Source organism: Thermobia domestica, chromosome 7, assembly GCF_964235325.1.
Source record: "Thermobia domestica chromosome 7, izTheDome1.hap1.1, whole genome shotgun sequence".
Taxonomy (NCBI): Eukaryota; Metazoa; Arthropoda; class Insecta; order Zygentoma; family Lepismatidae; genus Thermobia; species Thermobia domestica.
This window is the reverse complement of record NC_137460.1, coordinates 204,945,827-204,965,216: the sequence shown is the minus strand read 5'-3', so window position 1 is coordinate 204,965,216 and position 19,390 is coordinate 204,945,827. Positions and strand designations below refer to the sequence as shown.

General features: G+C 36.7%; 1 protein-coding gene across 1 annotated transcript in view; it reads left to right on the top strand.

Annotated features, from left to right (window-relative positions):
* Window positions 1-1,166: 1,166 nt before the first annotated feature.
* LOC145688991 (proteasome subunit beta type-5-like) overlaps window positions 1,167-19,390 on the top strand; it is a 69,329-nt gene continuing 51,105 nt past the window's right edge. The window contains exons 1-2 of the mRNA XM_081763142.1: window positions 1,167-1,375; window positions 13,101-13,248. Of these exons, the coding sequence (XP_081619268.1) occupies window positions 1,250-1,375; window positions 13,101-13,248 (274 nt within the window). The 5' untranslated portion in view covers window positions 1,167-1,249. The remainder of the gene's footprint in view (window positions 1,376-13,100; window positions 13,249-19,390) is intronic.

The following is a 19,390-nucleotide window of genomic DNA, read 5'->3' as shown; positions in this document are numbered from 1 at the left end:
CCATGTCCATCATAATATCGAACAGTTTCAGAATAATTTATTATAATTTTCCGTCTTAAATTTGAGCGGTGCTATTCTATTTTACGGAAGCAAGAATTTTAAAATTTACAGAAGAAATATCCAATATTATTTCAAGTGAAGGATCTATAATTAATCAAAATATATGGGGATCTTCTCTGACATCGATAATAATATAAGCAAACCTAAGTCATACTGTAGGCTTGCAACCACATAATAGTCTATAAGGACGCCATTATAAACTCAATTTCTGTCTAAATTCAGTTAGGTTAAGTCACTGTCTCTAACGATAGAAGTTTTCTAAAGGTGTAGGACACATAAAATATAGCAACACAGTGTTTTTTCCTATCGTAGTTCACGTGCATAGACACCATCGCTGAGGCTTCTGCTCTGTCCTTGGGAAGACTCGGTTAGATGCTTTTTAGGTAGTGAAAACTCGTAGATTTTCGCTGTGATACATTCCTATAGCACTTCTAATGGTCTCACAGTAGTAATGCTAAACATAAATGCAGATTGGTACACTTGCAGAAATACTTCGCCAGTTGAAAAAAATACTTATGATAATATAGTTATCTTTCATAGGCACCACTTTACTTCTAACAATTTTACACTAACAGCCACATTTACAAACATAAAATAAAGCTGTATAAGTTAGTATTTAATTCTGCCATCTCCAGAAATTTGTTCCTTATAAACATGTATTTCCATGCAGTGTTCAATTTTACCTGTAACTTTTATCTATAAATTGTTCCTGTTATTGTTTGTTTAAACTTGACTAGCACCGTTTTGGTGACTGTTCATTTTATGGCACACGTCTATACGTCGTATTTATATCCATAACAATTTAATACCTGACAAAGTGAATCTGCACCCAGGAATGCAATTTCACACATAATAAATATTTGAGGTACTAGGAGTGCATTCCTGATTACGAGAAGTACGTACATGTCTGTTTCTGTTAAGTAAAATAGCGTGATTTAATCTATAAACTTTAAATTAAATGTAAATATTGGAACAAGGGTTAGTCAGAAATATATACATTTAGGGCATAAGAGACGCTTGTTGCTTACATGGCCAAGGAGTGGTTTTAATGAAGATACTAGCTCTACAAGTGGAATGAGATAGAAGAGATCCCTTTGTTATACTGTGCAATAATCGTTCGAAAACTGCGTAGTCAGCTGTAGCTTTATGCCTATCGAATCTAGCATTTTCTCACAACTTTAAAACTGAAATGGCGTTGGAATCTTTCATTAATTTTGAAGCAGAAGATTTAATTGACAAAGCTGCGAAAGAGGATGAAGGGTTTATCTGGCCTTTACCTCAGAACCGAAAGGTCCCTGTCAACATGGTTTCACGTGTAAGTAGTTATCAATATTTAGGTTTAAACTCTTGTTAACATTCTACATGAAAACATATATCGCCTTTTTTTATGGGACCATACTGGAATTCATAATTTATGCACTCCTTTCATCACGAAATCGACTCCTAATACGTTGTAAATTGGTTGTTAAGAGAGAGGTGCAGATTCACTTTAGGAGGGCCTAACCGCTATGCTTAAATACAGCGTGTGGACATATGCCTTAAGAACTACAGGACTTTGTGCAGCAGAGTAGCTCCAAGATATTAAAGCTCAACGTAGGTTAGGTTTTCTCGGGTAGTCCCATTTCCTACCACATTCCCATTCATGTCACAGGGCTAAAACTTTTGTAAGTGTGCGATGTACTATGATTTTCGGAGTTTTGCAGTCTTCTGCTGTCAGTCTAACACTCAGGAAACGATCGGAATTAATCTTGCCTCTCATTTTTTGCAGATTTTCGTCGCACTGTGTCGTTAACGAGCGTCCAAGGAATTCCGTGTCAGGAACTTCCTCTCTCCCCTCTCAGAACATCGTGTGCCAGCGGAAAACCATTTGTTCGGACATTACTTCATCCCCGTAAGCATCGTTAATCATAGTAATGATCTCCGAACAGGATTTTCTGAGCCTAGCACCAAATTCGATCGCGTATCGTTGCTCCTTTGAACGTGGCATCACAAAGTCGTGACGTGAAGTCGAACAGAGATTCAGTCTAGGAGCCGGGTTGCCAAATTTTGTTAAGAAAAAATCGGGACGGGTCAATCGGAGTTTGAGCCCCCCGTGGAGACGACTACAGGTACGGCGAGTCGTTGTATACAATGTAAATAATCAGCTGAATAACATGAATCTTAATGAATCTGGCATCTTATTTTTTTTTATTTCCCACCCACTGCTCATCACTATGTATAAGCAATATATGGAACGAATTCAAACCAAAACAACTGCAATTTATTTCATATAAACAAAGTTTAGAGAGAAAACTATATAGATTCTTTTTATAACAAATAAGTGGATAACATAGTTAAGAAATTACTGACAAAAAGTATTGCTAAAATCACGTCTTATTCTTTCGCTACCATCATACAACAAATTCAAACTAAATCAATTGTAATTTATTTAACATAAACAACGTTTAAAAAGAAAACTATATAGAATGTTTGGTTTTTATCACAAACAAATGAGTTATAGTTAGTGTGGCGGCCAGCCGCTGAAGTGAGCGCTAGTGTTACTGTCACTGTGATAGCAGTCGCTTTTATGTAGAGATTGCAAAAACAATATTTTTAGCGCTGCATGGAATATACTATCGTCATAATCGGCTGGTTTATCAACTCATAACAATTAGGGAATAACCATAAATTAAAGACGAGCTGCTAACTATTTTTTCATGAGTCATTCCTTTGTAAAAATGGCCCAGTAAAATATTAATTAACTTTGAAAATCGATAAATTGGGACAATATGAGTCCCGATGAGTATCCGTTTGGGACGTGGGACAAATGTCAAAAATCGGTACAGTCCCAACAGAATCGGGACGGTTGGCAACCCTATCTAGGAGTAATCTGCACACTGTAAACATTCGCAGGCAACTGACCTAGTTCGCGTTGCTTTCCCAAGACTCACTATCATATTTCGTGCTACAAATCGCCGCACTCCAGTCGTCCGCGTCTGTTGGAACACATCATTCTACTTATTTCTGGGACACACCTTGAATGTATAAAATTGTATGTATGTGCATATGTTCCAGTATAACTCTGGAACGCCTGAAGCAGTTTTAACCAAACTTGGTACACATATTACATACAGTCTGGATAACATTACTGTGGGAGTAAGACCTAGAGACCTGCACGGGCCAGGCTTGGGCGGGCCGACTTTGTTATTTCATTGGGTCGGGCCGGGCTTGGGCGGGCCGACACTGATTTCTCTTCCGGTCGGGCCGGGCTGGGGTCGATTAATTGCAATTCTATTGACTTTCGTTAAACAATAATTAGCACATAGGCAAACGTTGAAGAAGTGTGTCCGTGAAAAATGTTACGAAATGAAACTTAAAATTTATCGGGCCCAGGCCGGGCTTGGGCCAAGAATTTTAAAAAACTTATTGGGCCGGGCCGGGCTCGGGCCGAAAATTTCCAAAACTTTTCGGGCCCGGGCTGGGCCGGGCCTAAGTACATTCGGACTGCATTGGGCTCGGGCCGAAAAACTCGGCCCGTGCAGGTCTCTAGTAAGACCTCCTGCCGGAAGGGACTGATATATACAAATGATGGGAGACGACAGATAGTGTCGAATCCATAATTTTTCGGAATCCCTGAGATGAATAGTGACACTCCCTTGCCGTTGAAATCTAAGTTCAGCCCCATATGCATTCCTGGAGGGAATAGTAACATGTAAAAATAATCGAAAACAACCAATATTAGTATCGAATCAGTGACGACGCTAGAGAGAGCAACGGGGTGGGACCCCCAAGAAATTAAAGTTGGTGTCGTCACCTAGAATTCGTAGAGGGAGTGGAAGTGACTAAAAATGATCAGAAACAACCGATATTAGTGACAAATCCGACGGCGCAGAAATGAATAGTGACACTCCCAGTTAAAGTCCAAGTTCAGACCCTATAAGCCTTCTGGGAGAGGAGAAACACTAACATGTAAAGCTAATCAAAAACAACCGATATTCTTGTCGAATCCATAGTTTTCGGGGTCCTAACTTGATTGGTGATAGTTTTAATGCTCTTTAAGTCCAACTTCAGCTCCCAGTGACTGTAAAACCTCTAGAATACTTGGGGAAGTGGGAGGAGCTACATATTATTGAGATCACAAACTTTCGGTATTAGTTTCGAATAAAGTTTTCGGGGTTTCTGAAATGAATAGCGACACTTCCGATTCTGTTTAAGTGCAAATTCAGCCCCCGTTAGCAACCATGGAGGGGGGGGGGCGAAAGGTGTCGTATACTACTGGTTGTGCATTAATTACAGAACTTTTACAATTGCATACACATCTACCATCATGAAGCGTTTCTGTTGCAACAAATAGGGCTGTTGAATGAAACTGAGTTCTTAATATGCTGTTTGATCTGCTGAAATTTTGTTAATTTTAACTAAACTACTTCTTAAAACAAAGAACAGTAAGCAAATTTCACTAATATTCATGCACTAAGACATATAATTATTATTTAATATTCAAATACAGACATTAATATAAACTTTATGTACAAAAATTTGTATGTAAATAAATACCTGTTTTCTAATGCGACAAATTATCTACATATATAAAATGAAAGTGACTATATTTGCAACTTAACAACTCTTGAACCACCAAACTGATCTCGATAAAAAATTTCAACATATATGAAGTTCGGGCCTGGGATGGATTCGAGACCTTTGAAAGTGCAACTTGGAGGAAGAAAGTGCGGATATATATTGAAAATTACTGATCTTAGTGTCGAACTCATCGTTTTCGGAGTTGCTGAGATGAACAGTGATATTTCCGATGAAGCTTAAATTTTAATTCAGCACTGCAACTTGGGGAAAGAGGAGGGAGATACATAAAATGATAAAAAATGACCGATATTAGTGTCAAATCCATAGGTTTCGTGGTTCCTGAGATGAACAGTAATATTTTCGATGCTGTTTAAATAACAATTCAGGCCCGCAACTTAGGGAAGATGGAAGGGGAGATATATTGAAATGATTGAAAATAGTCGATATCAGTGTCGAATCCATAGTTTTCGGGGTGGCTGAGATGAACAGTGACACTTCCGATGCCGTTTCAATCCAAATCAAGCCCCCATTAGTTACTCATAAAGGGGGAAAATGACATGTAAAAGTAACTGAAAATGACTGATACTAGTATCGAATTCATAGTTTTGGGAATTCTTAAGTTGATTGGTGACAGTTTTGGTGCTCTTTGTACCCAAAATGAAACGCATTGTCTCCGTGCGAAGAGCGAGTAGTTTGTTAGTCTTTAATAATAACGAACAGAAATTTCACATGTTAAATTCTTTAATGTATTTGTCGCTGCTCAAATTTACGCACTTGTGTGGTGTATGTGTATATATATGTAAATAAGATCCTCTCTCTTTTTGAGTTGTTCGAAAAATATAAATACAAATAAAAAAGAGGGATTTTTATCAGAAATCAGAAAACTAAAACGTAAAATTAAAAACTGTTACTTTAAATATTTCCTGCTAGCGAAATACGTTGTATACATATATGCTACAGACACGTTACAGAAAATAAGATTAGTATCAGGCGAAGAAATAGTTTTTAAATTATATTTTACTGGTTTTGCCAATATTTCAGAACAAAAGATTTTTTCTAATGGGTTCAAAATTTCCGGAAATTTTACACAACACAAGTACAATACGTATCTCCATAAAAATATACAGGGTGTTTCAAAACAACACCGACAACGTTTGGGAGGTGATCCCTGACACCAAGATAAGAAAAAAAGTATAGACAATCCTGGGTGCAAAAATGCTTCCTTTCGGAGTTATAGAATGCCGAAAACATGAAAAAAAAAAAAAGAACTTTAAAGGTCCATAACTCCAAAAATATGGGACCTACCGTAGTCGAGTCAAGACTTCACTTAGAAACTAGTATGTGCCCTTTCCAAATATCCATGTTTCAGAATGCTGCGGTACTCCCGCAAGAAGTTGGAGAGTACTTCAAATTATATGCCCGTAGCCAAACTCCCTCTATAAAAATTGCTTCGTGAGTACCTTAGGATTCTGAAACATGGTTTTTTGGATAGGGCACATATTAGTTTCTAAGTGAAGTCTTGACCCGACTACGGTAGGTTCCACAGTTTTCGAGCTATGGACCTTAAAAGTTCATCTTTTCATATTTTCGGCGGCCTATAACTCCGAAAGGAAGCATTTGTGCATCCAGGATGGTCTATACTTTCTGTCTTATCTTGGTGTCAGCAATCCCCTCCCAAGCGTTGTCGGTGTTCCGTGTTCTTTTGAAACACCCTGTATATTTGATTTTAACATACTGGTATTAACTAGAATGATTCTGGCCCTGTTATTTAACACTTCCCTGCCACAAAACGGTAACTTTATAAGATTACTAAAGATAATTTAAATACGTCTATATTAATTATTCCAACTAGGATTATATTTTAGAATCTTTTGTTGCCATGACTCCATTCTATCACGGTGCAAAGCAGGGGCGGATCCAGGGGGGCGATCGGGGCGATAGCCCCCCCCCAGAAGAGGAAATTTTCTTACTTTCTATATATAAATAAAATCTATCCCAGAGTTTGGAGCCCTTAAAAGTTGCATTATGACAACCCACCGCCCCCCTAGAAGTCGGTCCTGGATCCGCCCCTGGTGCAAAGGAATGGTACAAATACATTTGTTGCCACAAAATTTCCCTATTCTAATACAAGAAACATAACTACTCAATGATCTTAACTGTAAACTAGTAAATATAAAATAGTTTTCATTTTAAAAGCATAATGTAGTAAAATATTCGAAAATTGCAATTTTTCCCAATTTTTCTGTTTTGTACCAAGCTCGGGAAAAAACGGTAAAAAACTGTTTACCCAAAATTTCCGTTTTTCTTTCAGGCCTTTACAACACTAGCCTTGGTAGATGTATGTTTTACAATCTAGATAAAAAATACAGTAAGAAACCCCGAGCAGTGGGAGTTGGAAGGAATGACATGTAAAAATAATCCGAAACGACCGGTATTAGTAATCAGCAGGGCCCGGATCTTGTTGACAAGTCAACTTTCTTCTGTTACGCATAGGAGAAGGCAAATTCAAGTAAAAACGTTATCCATCAACTCTAGGTTCTAAAAATATAGTTTTTTAGGATCAACTTTTGGTCTCTTTTTGCTGTTTTGAAATTTCAGGTCATTTTTTAATATTTTAAGGTAACTTTTAGGTCACTTATGGTCTTTTTATTCTTTTTTTCTACATAAGGAAATCTTTAAATGAACACGGTTTACGGATGTGGAAAAGACGAAGTTGGATAATCTCTTTTCTTACTTCCTGACTATTGGAGTGGAAAAACTGCATTCTTAACAAGCTAATGAAAACTAAACTGTAGCTGGTTAACGAAAGGCGGGGGTTGGTAGGTGGCCAAACAGACAGTTTTGGGTTATTGACCACAAAGAATGTTATCACGTGAATAACTAAAAATGCATTTAGAAGGCGTACAAGGGCTTTGAACTTGTTTTTATCTATTATTTTCATGTAGTCTAAACTTGCTAAGTTTTATTGTTTAAGAGTGCTTCCTAGTTTCAACTCGGGAGTGAACTTACGCTTTCAATACTTACAATGCCATACAATGGACTGATCAACGGACATAAGTGATAAATGGACTGCAACTAACTGAAACAAAACTTTTTGAATATGAGTGAGAAATGTTAATTAAAAATCCAATGGATATTAAAAAATGTCAATGTTTAATGAAATAAAAGTTTGAGAAAACGTTAAGTTTTAAGGTCATTTTTTGTGATTTTTAGGGTCATTTTACAGGAATTTTAGTGTCATTTTATAGGTCACTTTTTAAAAATTTTTAGGTCAACAAGATCCGGGCCCTGGTAATCAGTGTGCAATCCATAGCTTTCGGAGTCACTGAAATGAAGCACCCAATGTTGTTTAAATCCCAGAGCAGCCCCATCTTCAGAGAGGGGAAGAGACGAAGTGAAAAAATATGTCAAAAATAACTGGGAAGAGTGTCTAATTCATAGTTTCCGGGGTCTGGAAAACGGCTGACCCATTTGAAATAACATTTGGAACATAGTTAACACTTACCTCAAGCTGGGTATTTTAATCATATCACTTTGATATTCTGTGAAGATCGGAGTTACAAAATTTATGCCAAAAGTAGAGTATTTGCTGTATTTTTATCATTACATTTTCATTGAAAAACCTGTTTTGAGGGGAAGAGGATTCAAATATTTTCCACAAACCTATTCTACCCATGCGAAGAACGGACATTCCAGCTGGGAAACAACAGGAAATTTTATCTTTTTCATTGGAGTGGTCCTGGTAGAAGTCTTTTTGAATGAGTTTGGTTGCGTATTTTTAAAATTAATGTTTCTGATGAAATCCTGAAGCGGTAAAAGATTGATGCTGAGTACCGTTCAGTAATTGGAGTGGTGAAATCCACAAAAGTTTCCTTAAGCCATATCTATGTCTTGACTAAACACCGAATATATTGTTTGGAGAAAATGTTTGCATGATTAAATATCAGTTATAAGATCAGTGCCTTCATTTGGTTAGGTAAATTAATTCCAAGTTAAAGATTTTATTTTAGGGCAAAATATTTTGATTGATTCGTTTTTAGGTGAACTGTATACGCTTGTTGAGACTGAGGCGCCAATCATCTAAAGTGATACCGAGACATTTCATATTGACGATAGGAGACACCCTTTTTATTGAATAAGTATGTGTTTCTGAAAATTAGTTCGTATCTGTCTGGCTCATTTAAGTGGATAAAATAAAATCAGTAGTTTTTTATTCAGGTTTACATCAAGTTTCCACCTTTGGAATCATTTTTGAAAAGTAGATATTTGTTATCCTAGGCAAGGAAAAATATGACTGGTGCTTCCGCCCACGGTCCAATAGGCGGTATCATCCGCATAGAGTCCGAGTTTCATGGAAGATTAGTTTAATAGAGGCATATTGTTCACATACATAAGATAAATGAGATGAGCGATAATCAAACCTTGTGGGACTCCTTTGTACATGAAGTGTCGTCAGAAATTTGGCTGTCCAATTTATTTTGGTGGTCCTGTAGAGTCGTCTTATAGTAATGGTTGGAAGTTGCAGCCGATAAATTTGGAGCAAGATATCATTGTACCAAACGGAGTTAAAGGCCTGTGTGAGGTCCATAAAGCCTGCTTCCCAATTGGATGCTTTAGGAAAAGCTTTCTAGATATGATTGATAATGCAAAGAAGTTGATCTTGAATGGGATGGTTAGAGCGAAATCCAACTTGATGGGGAGAGTTTTTGCTGATTAGGAAGTATTCATGAAACCTATTTACTAAGATTTTCCCCATGATTTTCGATAAAATATTGGTGAAAGTGATGGGACAGAGAATGGCGAAAGAACTGGAAGATTTGCCTTCTTTCATTTGGATAGTATTACTCATCTCTCATGATTGTAGAATATAATCAGTAAAAAGACTGGCAGTGGAAACATCAGTAAATTTATGAAATAGCACTAGAAGAGAAACCTTAAGATGTTGTGCAGTTATTTTATTGGAGCCTGCAGCTCGAGTTCGTAAGATGCTTCATTATTTCTTCAACTTGGGAAGACCGGATGGGGTCCAAGAGTAACTAAGAAGGACCTGGATGATTATACTGCTTGTCCGTTTGAGATCTATCCAATACATTCCCAGTAATGTATTTCATTATGTTAGCCTGGTACTGAATCTCGGCGTATATGACGGCAGTGGAAGGAAGTGTCTGATATTTTTTGGCTACAAGTTGAATGAAATGCTGAATTTTGTCCTTGATGTTTGCGAAAAGTGTCCCATCAATTTTGTCAAGTATGCGTGCTATATTTAACTTAGGAATGACGTTCCACCATTAGAAGTACGGTAATTCTTAAACTTCCAAGAAACAACATGGTCTGTTTGAAGTTTTCCTCTCTTTCTGAAATTAAATAACTTACATTAACTTTCATTGATTCTTACAATGGACTATACAATTTATATTTTATACAATTTATGTATAACTTAAGAATAGAAAATAACAATAATAATAAAATAGCTGTTGGCATTGGAATTAACTGTGCTCGTAACTGCATTTTCGCAACTATTACATTGTCGCAGTTCCGTTTGGTGGTGGCGAATTTCAGAGTTAAAGCAAGTGAATGGGAGAATATACAGATCAGAAGTCCTAAAAATCAACCAAATGCTTTAGTCCTAAATGGAACAAGACCTGATCTGCACAAGATCTAAAGAATCAAATCCTCAGTGCTGAAAACAGCACAATTGCTGGAGAAGACCTAATCTTTAGGATTTGTTCTAATATTTTTAGGAGTTGTGAACGTTATTACATCAAATACAATATTTGTATGTGTTGATTTTTCTATTGCCAAATATCTGATTTCTTGACATTATGAGAATTGATACATGTGCATATAAAATAAAAAAAATAATTGATTTATGCAAGTGAGAGTATTTAAGTGTAATGAAGACAATACTACTCGTTTCTTGCAAGCGCTGAATCTCTAAGTTTAATCTTGAATCTGTGCAGTTAATCAATATGTGCATAATTTTGAGTTTTTCATATCTGCTTTCCTGGTCACCGTATCCCAGTGCTCTTACATTTAGTGAGTATATTTCTCACCAACAACACAAAAAGAAACCTTTATTCTAGAAAAAATATTTCGTAATTTGTAAATGGTGATATATCTGCACTTATGACAATAGTTTACGCTTGCTTATAAAAGAAGCATAGTGGACCGATTTTTACTGCAGTTAGATGTTGGCAACTCTGAAGAGTAATGCAGAAAGTCATCTTTGTCTCCCCTCCCAACAACACATACAGCACCACATAAACATAATAGTATCGACTCCTAGGATGCCAACTTACTGGTAGTTTAAGGCTGGCCAGTATTTTGTCAGTCTAAACTTATGTTTTAAGGTTTAAAATACAGTTCTTCTTAATTTGCTTTGAGGATTAAGAGTGGGTGCCAAATATTTTATTTTTCAAAGTTGTCAACCCTGGCGATTCTATAAAACAAATGCAATAACTTGTCAGATAGGAACACTTTGCGAAATCTTTTAAAATTGAATCTGCGACAATAATATTAAGAACTAGATTTCTTTTATACTACTGGTAGGTGAACCATCTTAACAACTCTTGAGAAATAGTGGACCAGAGACAATTGTTTATCATATTTAATTTTGAAAAGCTACCCGCTCTACCAGCCATTGACATGGACAGAATGAGAAAGTTATTTTTAAAAACTAGAGCTTTCTTCCACACTGACACAAATAACAACATAACAATGGCTATATTAGGTGCATTGTCAAATTGTGACAGCTTACCAAATGTATTTTTTTTCGTTTAATTTCAAAATCTACATACCCTAAAATAGCTACATTAAGAATTCAGCAATATGGCACTTGTCATTTTAAGTGAAAATCAAGAAATAATTTAGTTTTAGGGGTAAGTATTTTGAAGTTTTTCACAAACAATTATTATAATTTGGGTAATATTTTATATATAAATGTTTTATAGTAATAATTGAAGCATAACTTTTAGTTTAATAAATAGAAGAGAGGAAGTTTACTGCGGTCGTCCGTACCTTTTATTTTATTTCGAATCTTTATTTAAATATTTTTAAATAGTAAAAAATGTTACTATTTAATATAGAATAATCACTAAATTAGAATAATCACTAAATTAACAAGAGTTGTATTAAGAGCCACTACATTTACTGTAAGCAGGTTAAAGAGAAAACAGTTTAAGAGGCCTAATCACTGCGAAATTAAAATACCGCTAATTTTACAGTAATTATGTGATATCTTCAAATAGATAAAAAGAAAACGAAATCTGGAACGAGAGCGCCCTAGACAATATTATTCTGCATGAGGTACCGCTATCACAAGCCACCTAATAGCGTTCTGTTTGCAGGCATTTAGAAACGCGAAAATAAATGTTGGTTTTCTAAACGGCTTGAAATCGGAAGTAGATAAGTGAGTCGTTGTAACGGCATCTCATGTAAAAATAATAGCGAGTTCTTGTTTCACTTTTCGATTATCTTTTATCTATTTGAAGGTATCACATAATTACTGTAAAATTAGGGGTATTATAATTTCGTAGTGATGAGGCCTCAGAAACTATGGCAAGAGAGAGAGGATAAAAAGATTTATAAAGAAAATTAATAGTTCCAAGTAACCTATTAAAATGATGAACTACTTATAACATACTTTTAAAAAATAGAACTTCGTTATAGGAAGCCCCTCAGGCATCAAATAGAAGTGAAGTTCTCTCTATTTATATATATATATAATCTTTTTGAAATATCAATTATTATTATGAGTAGATAACAAGAGTGAAGAGACATAATGAAAATTATAGTTATCATTGATCATAGATTTGAGTTATTATTTTGGTAAATGTGTTAAAATTTTTTCAGGATCTGTGCTGCCTGAAAAAATTATACTTCTCCCCAAAACTTCAGCGGATAGTTGCGGCCTGATTATCCATTAGGTCGAATCCCTCGGTTAGGAAACTGACAGATATATAATAAACTGGGTGCAATAAAATTCACTTTAAGGTAGTCTTTCCAATCTTAATAGCGTAATGTGTACTTTCATATGATAATTCTGCTTTGACTTTTTTTTTTTTTTAATCTAATTCTATCAACAAATTCGGAATTTAAATCGAGCTTTTTCAGGTAGCTTCTTTGAATAGTTATCCCATTATTGATTGCTTTCTATGACTTCATTAAAAACAAAACAAACAAAATACAAAAAGGAGACTTCTAAGGAAGTCATTCTGTACACAAAGATGTTAATTCGGTGCCTTCAAATAAAACATCGTATTGTGATTACAAATAATTTTTAAACATTAATTCTATTTCTTAGTATTTATAATTAATTAAAGGTATAATTATTGATTTGAAGTGTTAAAAATTAAAAAAAAAAAAAAAAATACTTGAGTCGAGGACAGCAGTACACGAATCTGCCGCTTATTCCACTTGGGCTCCGAACCGTCCATGACAGTAAAATTCATAGTAATATAATGTATATTATTTGCTTACAGAGTCTAGGATTGCCAGCTATGATGAGAGCGTCCCATAATTTTAATTCTTTGGTAGAAGTTCTTCATGGAACAACAACTCTGGGATTCAAGTTTAAAGGTGGAATAGTAATTGCGGCAGACACGAGGGCAACAGCTGGGCTTCATGTCGGTAAGTTTAATAGGACGACAACTAGGAGCTTTCGCACGTAGGTTAAACTCTGATTTCGAGAGAGGCTCGGTGGTTCAGTACTTACTTCTGCTGTGAGGCAACATTCAGTTCGAGGGTTTCCTCCTGGTTCTCCCGTTTACTCCCACATTACCATTCCATCAATTTTTCATAATTAGTAATTTTGATGAATTATCCGCCTCCTTTTCCTTACAGAGTAAAATTACAAATAACAAGAACTAACAAGGGAAGTACTTGAAGTGGTACGCATTCTGCATGTCTTATATCGTTGGAAAGGTCACACCGAGTACACGTCCCATGTGAAATACCTCGCTAGAATGGGACCTGTAGGGGGCATGGTGACCATTTGGAGGTCAGAACAAGTCATGCTGCGAAACACTAGAATATGTGGACTAAATAGGAAGCTATAATTGTTTTGAATACGAATCTGACATCAAATATTTACAAATCAAAATAACGGATCAGAGGCGGCCTTAGTAGTATGCGGGGCCCCGGGCGGGGAGGTTCGGTAGGCGAAGCCCCCCACCCCCGAAACCAGGAAACATAGGTGAAATTTTTGAGGGGGTAAGGGGTTCTTATGGCATGGGGGTCGATATAACTTACGACATTAATGATTCGGAAACATTTTACATGCATGCAAGATCAACAAACTAGAACACATAATAAAACTATCACTGACTTACAAAGCAGCTGCTTTGACGGTCACAGACGGAAGTCCACTTTTCTGGCTTCTCGCTGTGGAAAATCGTTGATAAGGTCCTCGTAGTCCATTGTTGAGGCAACTTCCTTTTCGATGGACAAAATAGCTAAACCGCACAATCTGCTTTGCGACATTGTTGATCGTAGATAGTTTTTGATAAGTTTCAACTTCGAAAAGCTTCTTTCCGCGCTGGAAACTGTCACAGGAATTGTCAACATAATTCTGTATGCAATAAAAATGTTGGGAAATGAATCTCGAATGGGCCAAACGTACTGAAGACACTCTTGGGCGGCATTGATGTTATCAGGAAGCATTTCTCGAAAAATCTTCAATTCTGCGCACAAGTCAATTCCGTCCAAATCGCATGAATCTTCTGCGCGTAACATGTTGTCCAAATCCATGCAGCACTTTAACAAATAATCGTCGTTCAATGACCGCAAACCCTTCAAGTTGTATAGAAATCCAAAGATTGAAGCATACTCTTCCAGTTGTTCGAATCTTTTTTCCATTGAGGTAAGTGCTTGATCCACTATCCATAAGAAATATCCTGTTCTGAAAGACTCCTCCGGCGAAGATGTTTCTTCGTCGTTACCCTCATAATCGAATTGTTTTTTTTGCATCTGACTCTTCGTTCCTTGAATTTCTGAGCTACGTTCATTTCGGACGCAATTTCCTTTGCTGCGATCATAGCATCGGAGAATCCGATTTCCCGGTACTTTCTCAAGAAAGTAACAAGGCCTTTGATTTGCTGTATTGCCACATCGAGCTGCATGTCAGCTGATTGCAAAGTTTTGCTGACAGCATTCACAGCAAATAAAATGCCATACCATATGATTAAGCTCAGAATAAATTCGAAGCTTTCGAGCTCATAATTTGCAAGACATTCGGCTTCACTTTTTACTAGCGGATCATTGGCTGTATCTGCGACAGTCAACAGTGCTTTCCTGACTTCTTTCGTCTGATAACGCAGCGCTTTCACACTTTCCAGGCGGCACTCCCACCGCGTTTCTGAAAGTGATTTTGTAGTCATGAAAGGCACGGTTTCTTCCAAAATTTTCCACCTCGCTCCATACCCATTCAAGCGAGATATTTCATATGGGACGTGTACTCGGTGTGACTTTTTCAACGATACCTAACACATGTAGATACTTGTTACTTCCACTTCAAGTACTTCCCTAGTAGGATTATGTAACTCCTTTCGTGTCAGAGTTTCTCTTCCTTATATATTTAATATCAACCTAATATTATTAACATTACATATAAATGCCCCTTGGACATCCAAATAAGGACATTCTTGGGATATCAAGATGTACTAATCTCGCTTGTGAACGTCCGATGGACAGGCATGTACGCAGGAACTTTTTTCGGGAGGAGTCTAAAAATTTGGGAGGTTTAGAATTAATATAAGAAGAAATTATATTAAAATTTGTAACATCGTCCTTAAAATTACACAAAATTTAAAGAAAAAGCGGGATTTCGGGAAATTCGGTGCCCCGGGATCCATCTCTGCGTATGTCACTGCCCATGAACATCCTTTTGAACTCCAAACAAACAAAAAAAAAATATGGTATTAAAACAATTTTGTTTACCACTCTTAGCATGTTATTTGAACACTTAAGTTTTTGTTGTGCTAGTCCACGCTTCCCTTGCGAAAGTTACGCCTTCTTTTTGTAAAGAAGTGTGAGCAGGACGAAGATTTGAGGTTCGTGGTTGATCTAACAAGGAAAGTACTTGGACTCGAACAGGTGAATACGCATATAAAGGAAAACATGTGTAATGTTAGCACCCCGAAAACAAACAGTGATGTCCGTTTTTCCTCAAGATGGTGTAAATGTCCGCAAGAGCAGGGCAAAGTAAAGCATGTGCCATAACTACAGAGCGTCTATGAAGTCTGAGCCCGGGCCATTTTTAGGAAAGACGGTTGAGTGGATGGAAAAATCGTCGTACATGTATCCCATTACTTTTAGGGGCACACTTTTGAATGAAAAAGTTGTTTCCCAGGGTCCCCGGAAGGTCCCAGACAGAGTTCAACCAAAATTTTCAAATTGTAAGGGGTTCAAGTAGTATAATGTTGGAAAAGTATTATGAAAATAAACAAGATGAAACAAGTCCCCTTACCTTCAAGCAAGGAAAACTACAGAACGCACAGGCAACAAAAGAAAAATTGTCGCATGTTAACACCGCATACTCTGTAATGTCCGTATGGAAAGCCACGTCGATGACACTTTTGAAAGCTTGCACAGGTTCACCATTGTCATAATCTGCTTTCTACCATGCGTAATGAACCATTAGCTGATAGATATCCGCGGAGAACTCATTGTGGATGACCGAATGCAATTTCAGGAGAAAGAACCGATCATATAAATTCGGCTAGTGCACACGGGAACGTAACCGGAGGTAGTCAGTAATTCGCTTTTGAGTCAAACCGAATCCAAAGGTTTTGTAGTTTTTGATGGGACTAGTTTTATATCGACACGTTTTCCTACACAGGCATCCCGGAGGATATGTGCATTCTTGTGTCCCGACTAAGAGTCACACAGTACGAGCGATATATCGTTGTCAGATAAATGTGGATTTAATACCGGCACAGAAAAAAACTTAGTAAGATGTGCTTTCGTCATCTTCTCGTTCACACTTGCGTCCACTACTACGTTAGAAGGGTACCTTTCTTCTACGTCCCGTTCAAGACGAAGACCGAATTTACCACTGGGGCCTTGAAAGCATATATACAATTTGTCAGCTACACGTCCATCTAACGAGATTGCAACGTCAAATTGTCGCTGTGTGTTGCACTATGCATCAATTGCAACGTCGAGGTAGTATCTTTCTCTTCCTTTTCGACAATGTACTGTCTGACGATAGTTCGTACTTGGACTGGCTTTGATTAAAGTTCCACACAAATTCCATTGAAAATGTTTTTCGTCCTGATATGCTCAATTTACTTCCGTCACAAATGCATCCGCAATGTTCGTTAATTCTCCTGACTCATCATGTTCTTTCCGTGATTGTAACATAGTGATTCGACGGGATGTTATTCCATACTACCGCTTCAAATTTGTAATAAATCATACTGAAGATGTGCAATTCGACAGTCCAATATTTCTGGCAATTTCCATCGCCCAAAATTGTAAGTGCCAATAATGGACGCTAGCTCCCATATCTCGCGCTTTATCAAGCTTTGCTATGGTACTCTGTTTGATTGTCTTTAATTCTAGTGTTCTGACTTTCTCGAAATGCAGCCGTATTTCTCCGCCCGTTTCTTTGCTACATATTAACATTGCTTTTGTCTTCAGTTTCGGGTATCGTTACAGAAGTATTTTTTATATAAGTTGAATCTTCAATCCACGCACATGATAATCCTCTAATATGTTCTCTATAGTCCGCGTCACCCGAGTTGATGTGTGGCATCAGCTAATAAGCTCGCCGTGCGTTGTTACTAAACCTTCAGGAAGGAACTTAATTATTCATAATTGTCCACAAATATAAACAAAATCAATTATGAAGACTAGATTCCTCCCTGAAGGTTTAGTAACAGCGAACTGCGAGTTTATTGGCTTATGTCACGGTAATTCGGATGACCCGGACTATAGTGTGGCATCAGTAAACTGAGGTCACACTGCTGACATTACACCTTTTCGGCGAAAGCTCGTATTCATTTTTGCTACCTTCATTGTCTCTCGAAGGACTTAAAGTGTCATCACTCGTTCTCCTTTCGTCCTCTTTATTCTCTTCACAATCTTCACCACTGCGCTCTAACGTTCGGAGACTTTCGGTTTCTAACTGATTCCATATTTTTACATAATTAATTCTTTTAGAAAACATGCAAGTGTCTCATCTTCCAGACCAATTCCTTCCTCATTACGCACCTTGCGTTGAACTTTCACTCCAATCGCACTACATTAATTGAATTGATTACCACTATCCGCGCCATTTCATGTCTCACTACATGTTCAACCTCCCTCGTCCGAAGAACAAGCGTTTGCAGCTTCATTGTTGGGGAAGCGTTTCCAGCTTAATATAGAAGGAAAAAATATGATAGGATTTTCTTATGATAAAAACATTAGTACACTAATTAAAACTTATATTATATTAAAGATTATGAAACGAACACAAAACAACTTTTTTCTAAATAAAACATTTTGATTTCACTATATTTTTTAATATTTAAATTTATATCTACACTGTTCAGTATAAATAAAAAACAAATCATTTTTTCTTCTTTATGAAGAGAAGTATACTTCGTCGATACCCTCCGAAGGTTGAGTATCGGTTTTCCTCCATCATGGCTGTGTTTGCACACTATCAAATAAATCAGCCATAATTGAATCCATGAGTTTTTGTTTGCAAAATACTTTCATTTCCAATTTTAATTTTTCACCATTAATGTTCACATCACTGTTCTTATCAAGAGATACACTTGGAAATCTGATGTTAATTCCATTAATAATACTCTGTTCATTCACACATGTATGAATTCCGGCAAGTCCTCTGCATGTAAAATACTGCGATTGTACATGATTGTGAATAGTATCTGTACAAAAGTCAAAGTATTCACGTAGCACAATACAACAAACTTTCCTGTTTTCACAGCATGTTCAATACACGGTAATATATATAAGAAATAAAGCCAATCACTTGAAGTTAAGTACACAGTGTTTCGAGGAGCATGAAGTGTTCCTTTCTTTAACATCACTAATTTTTCACCCATTAGTTGTCGCACCACCAGCTCATTTTTTTTTCGTCCAAGAGATTTTATAAATGTAATTTCAATTTGAGAATTTAAATAGTCCAAAACAAACGGGGTCAAATGTACAAGTTTCTCCCACTCTGCCAAATTTAACTTCACTCCAAACACAAGTTTTTTACTAATACGAATCACTGGCTCAAATGTATCTCATCCAGTCGAATACAAATTAATTTGGTTTTCATTAAAATAAGTCCATATTCAACATTTAACAAGTACTCTTTCTTAGTAGGCATAGTTGATGCACAATCACTCAAAGACATGCTACTCCAGAAGTTGATCAACACAGAATAATGGCACTATGCATACAGATGACTGTGCATGCATAAAGGGAAGGACGAAGAGGAAAATTCATGTTCATCTTGCTTATACATGTCACTATACACTTACGATGAAGATACCAATCCAGTAAATTCAAGATCTTACATGTTACGTCCAGATAAATTGATCTTCATTCCTTTGTATGTTAAACATTAATTTCCACTTTGTAAATACGTTAATAATGTACCATTATCTACTTCCAATTTTTCAGTACAGTGTCCTAGTAAAATCACTTTTTCGCCTCCTTCAAATGTTACACATATCTTCCTACCATATATCGTTGTAATTATCTCACAATTTACAATACGAAATGGTACGCCAATCTCCAAATCTCGCATTTTAGCAAAGGGTTCCAATGA